At 37.3% G+C, this 4,459-nt stretch overlaps 1 protein-coding gene across 3 annotated transcripts; it reads left to right on the forward strand.

Moving 5' to 3' along the window:
- Positions 1-513: 513 nt before the first annotated feature.
- On the forward strand, positions 514-2,678 carry LOC109209773 (transcription factor bHLH18-like). 3 transcript variants are annotated; one of them, XM_019373104.1, is made up of 6 exons: positions 514-606; positions 702-799; positions 906-1,316; positions 1,536-1,916; positions 2,022-2,108; positions 2,202-2,678. In XM_019373104.1, the coding sequence occupies exons 2-6, from the start codon at positions 764-766 to the stop codon at positions 2,265-2,267; spliced, it is 981 nt and encodes a 326-aa protein (XP_019228649.1). In that variant the 5' UTR covers positions 514-606; positions 702-763; the 3' UTR covers positions 2,268-2,678. The 3 variants fall into 3 exon arrangements, with proteins under 3 accessions (XP_019228649.1, XP_019228650.1, XP_019228653.1); XM_019373105.1 differs by having other exon boundaries at positions 2,205-2,678; XM_019373108.1 differs by lacking the exon at positions 2,022-2,108 and having other exon boundaries at positions 2,205-2,678.
- The last annotated feature ends 1,781 nt before the right edge of the window (positions 2,679-4,459 follow it).

Below are 4,459 nucleotides of genomic sequence, written 5' to 3' on the forward strand. Positions count from 1 at the left end.
TAGTGAAAAAAAATCAAAAATGAGTAAAAAGTAAGGGCATCGATCATGGATTGAGAGGCAAAAGCCAGCATGTTTTCAATCACTATAAAAATCATTATGCTATAAAATTCGAATAACGAAACAATGTATGAATATTTCAGCCTGAAGTTCATCAGGTAAACTTACTTAACCAATACTACTTAAAGAAATAAATTTTTTTAAACCATATTTAAACTTTATTTATTTTTCTTCCTAGATTCAGACGATACTAATAAACAAGTCATCATATGACTGATTCAATTTAATGATTCACAGAAACTACTACCTTATTCTTTCTTGTATGAAATTTCTTATACGAAGCTCTATTTTAATAATATTAATTTTATTTTATAAAATAATATATTACATGTAACTTAATATACACGTGCGTTGCACGTGCGGAGAAACTAGTTATATATATAGAGAGTGAGTGAGTGAGAACACAATAATTGAGGAAAATTTCCACCTGTTTTCTATTTTATTTGATTTCTTCATATACTTTTGCAGTCAACGCAAACGTTCAAGCAACTATAAAGACACAAGAATTCCTACACTTGACCATCGAAAGCCCTTAAATTTGGCTCTAAGGTACGCTTATCCCTCTTTTGATGAGACCTTATATATAGATTTTCTTTTTCTTCCCCAAAGATCTAAGCAAGATACTGATTTTGATTTGAATGCAGAGACAGGCCTGATCTAACCCTAAGAGAGAATTGATCATTAACGAGCCCAGCAATTGCCAACAATGGATATTTCATCGGCTACATGGTGGTCTGAAATGGTATACTAACAGTTAACTAAAGCTCGTTCTTATTACTGTAAAGAGTTGTGTTATTTGATTTTATGTGTCCTATATTGACATTTTGTTTCGAAATTAATCAATACAGGAGGGAACCGATATGAATGATCATTCCTTTAATGAAATGCCTTTCAACAAGCCCTTCTCCTCTTGCAACTATGGCTACTCCAGTACTTCGCCATCAGCCAATACTACTACTGTTGCCACGTCAAACCACTTTGAAAATTTGAACTACACCTCAGTCAAGACTGAGTTGACATCTGGAACTACTCTAAACTTCTCTTCTTCAGTTTCTAATATGGACTCTGATGATTTTGGTGATAGCCAAAATCTAATCCAGGCCTTGGGATTTGGTGCTGCTGATACTAGTACACTGAAGAAGAATTACAATAAGACTAGTTTGCAGGCACAAGACCACGTTGTAGCTGAAAGAAAGCGAAGAGAACGCCTCACTCAGCGTTTCATAGCTTTATCTACCCTTATCCCTAACCTCAAGAAGGTAAATCCTTTTACTTACTCTTTTAGTTTTTTGTCGATCTATTGCTACTTAAATTAATCAAATCTCAATTTCTATGTGCTGAAAAATATAACAAATGAACATCTGATGTTGTGCTAGTGTTTCTTCATATTTTAATTATCTCCAGTTATTAATTAAGAGAATTTCATAGCACTAGTACAAATATACTGATGTTTAATTTCTAATTAACTCTTTTAACAGTTGGACAAAGCATCTGTACTAGGTGATGCGATCAAATATATTAAACAACTTGATGGACAAGTAAAAACTCTCGAGGAAAAAGCCAAGAATATTTGTAGCGAGGAATCGGTGGTTGCAGTGAAGAGAGCTCGTGTTCTCTCCAGTTATGATGACTACTCCTCGTCTTCTGATGAAAACTCCAGCATTAGCACTGACCGATCATTTCCTGATATTGAAGTTAGAGTTTCAGATGGGAATTTCATGATTAGTATATATTGCAAAAAGCAAAACGGGATAATAAAGGAAATATTCAACGAAGTAGAAAAGCTTCATCTTTCTATCATTAGCTCCAGCGTTATGCCTTTTGGCTACAACACCACACACATGACCGTTATTGCTCAGGTACTAACTTAATATTCCTTTAAAATTTATTCAAGGTTCAAACTATCATCAATCACTCTAATTGCTTTATGTTAATTCTAATATTTTGACCGTTTAATTTGATAGATGGATTATAAATTGAGTATGACACCAAATCATGTTGCGAATAGAATCCGTGCGGTTATGATGAAAGAAGAAGACACCATTCATACAGTATAGAGAAGAATTTCAATATTTTTAGAAGTTAATTTAAGGTCATTGAATATGTTCCATTGTCAATATCCTATTAAGTGATAATGTTTGCAGCAGATCTCTTTTTGCGGATCAAGATTACCTGGAAGTGCGGTACTAATGACTTGTGGTTTACTGTAAATGGTTTCCGTAATTGTGGAATGGTGAGGTGCTTTGGCTTTTTTGCGGGTTATCAGCTGGGACCCCGTTTTGCAATTGTCTCACGTGCTACAATTGGAGAGACTGGCTCCATGTTTTTGACAAGTCATAGAATTCCACTAAAGAGGTCTTGTTCTCCTTTGTTCTTCCTTTGAGGATCTGCTACAGTCCATGCACGTTTATCTTTTTGTTTCTTCTTTTTTGGGATTTAACTAACTAGTGTTTGTTCTTTTGTGTGAACCGCTTTAAGTGTACTCTTGCCTCCACGGTGTAATAAGCATGGACTTTAGTGATGAAAAAAGTCAGTCTTTACTTTTTACCAATGTTCTACTAAAAGATATTAGTTGGAATTTGGTTGGAAATACATTTCGGGACGACCATCTCTAAACAATAGATCGATGCGTGTTGCCATTACTTGAAATAGATTTGTGCTTGAAATAAATTTGTCGTTTCTTGATTACATAATATTCAAATTGTTAACATTGAACATACGCTACCATATCATGATATTTACCCCTTGTCAATGTAGAAGTTGGGTGTACAGTAAATCATCTAAACACAAATGCAAAAACAATTCACAATATTTAACGATATTTATAGAAAGTCAATAGCAACGTTTGAATTGGCGTCGATTGGACCTGCAGCTGGGACTCCGTTGGGATCAACGGGGGTGCCTCATTGCTAGGCACCAGGTTGTTGTTTTCACCATAATGGCCAGACTCAGCCTCAACGTTTAAGTCAGCAGACTGAGAATTTGACATTTTTAAGCTACTTGAGATTGAGACCTTAAAGAACAGGCGTAAAATAGAGTGTGTTATGGAAATTTGTAGCAAACCACCACTATTATCCTTAGCCCCACGGTGGGCGCCAAGCTGTTTACCCTTAAAAATGGATAACAATTGATTTTACACGCGGTTTTAAGGATATGTGGGTTAATTCAACACAAATGATCAAAAATATTAGATAAGATAAATAACCAAACCAGTTGTCATGTTGAGTCAGGGCTCGGATTTAGGCTTAACAGTAGTTTAGCCCTCGACCAGACCCTCGATTCGAAGCCAAATATATATGAAGAACTATGATCAAAATAAGAACTTTTCAATAACTAAGAAGCGGAGAAACAAGTTTGTATTGCATTGATATGCATGTTATAGTGTGTTTATTGAATAAGAAACTTCCCATTTATATAGTAGGGGAATTTACTCCTAGTACAACTCTAAAAAAAGGTAAAAATCCTCCTTGTACATCAATTACTAATACGCTACCAATATCGGGCGAGATTCGCTCCATGATATCCTGTCGGGTGCGGATATCACGGCCCTCTGTTAGTCGTGTGCAACCGTTTGTAGTTCTTTCCGAGGTCTCGGAGCTTATTCCGGGATCGGGGAAGTGTTGTCTTATCAAGCTCGGTGGCGAACACTCTGTTCGAGCCTTAGTACGAGACGTCCCGGCTTCGATTCCGACCCCATACAGTCATGTCTTTGCTTCGTTTATAGCATCTTTTATCCGTATACACATAGTCCCCACGTTTCCCAAAGAGTAGGTTTGCCGAAACGATGGGAGACGATAGATGAACCCCGGTTCCTTCTTTCGATCGTTACAATCGAGATAACCGATAAGCCAAAACATCTCATCAGTCGCGTCGCTCTGACTTCGGACATGTGTCATTCATCGGCCGGTACCTTCGAATGCGAAACGTTGCATATTTCTCCTATAAAAGCTCTAACAGTTTGTACTTCTTCTACTGTCCGATCCAAGCTTCTGCCTTCGAATTCACCAGCGACTATCAAGTTTTTCAAACCTTTATATCTTCATCTTTGGTCTTCAAATCTTCATAATTGTTCTTAGGTTTCTACCCACATCTTCATCATACCTTCAAACCTTCCCACTCTTTTCTTCAAACTTCATACACCTTCATTTAAATCTTCATATTTTTTCCAAATGGCAATGGCTAAATCCTCCAAATCGGTTCCTCATCAGGCTGCCCTTTCATCTTTCCACCTGGCTACAGATGTCGAGGTGGCTCCTTCCGAGGTGGCTCCTCTTGAGGCAACTTCCCCCGAGGCCGCCCCTGAGCCCCCAATGAAAAGCTTTATACCCGGGGGTTACTCAATTGTAGACGATTTCAAAGTTGAGAAGGCCTCATCCAAACAGGTTCGGGGTGAAGGAGCATG

The sequence above is a fragment of the Nicotiana attenuata genome, unplaced genomic scaffold, assembly GCF_001879085.1.
Source record: "Nicotiana attenuata strain UT unplaced genomic scaffold, NIATTr2, whole genome shotgun sequence".
Classification (NCBI taxonomy): domain Eukaryota; kingdom Viridiplantae; phylum Streptophyta; class Magnoliopsida; order Solanales; family Solanaceae; genus Nicotiana; species Nicotiana attenuata.

Bases quoted from the DNA above. Each gene is read 5' to 3' on its own strand.
- LOC109209773 (XM_019373104.1), top strand. From the start codon at position 764: ATGGATATTTCATCGGCTACATGGTGGTCTGAAATG. The intron at 800-905 runs GTATACTAACAG...TAATCAATACAG, and splicing joins CTACATGGTGGTCTGAAATG to GAGGGAACCGATATGAATGA. The intron at 1,917-2,021 runs GTACTAACTTAA...TTAATTTGATAG, and splicing joins ACATGACCGTTATTGCTCAG to ATGGATTATAAATTGAGTAT.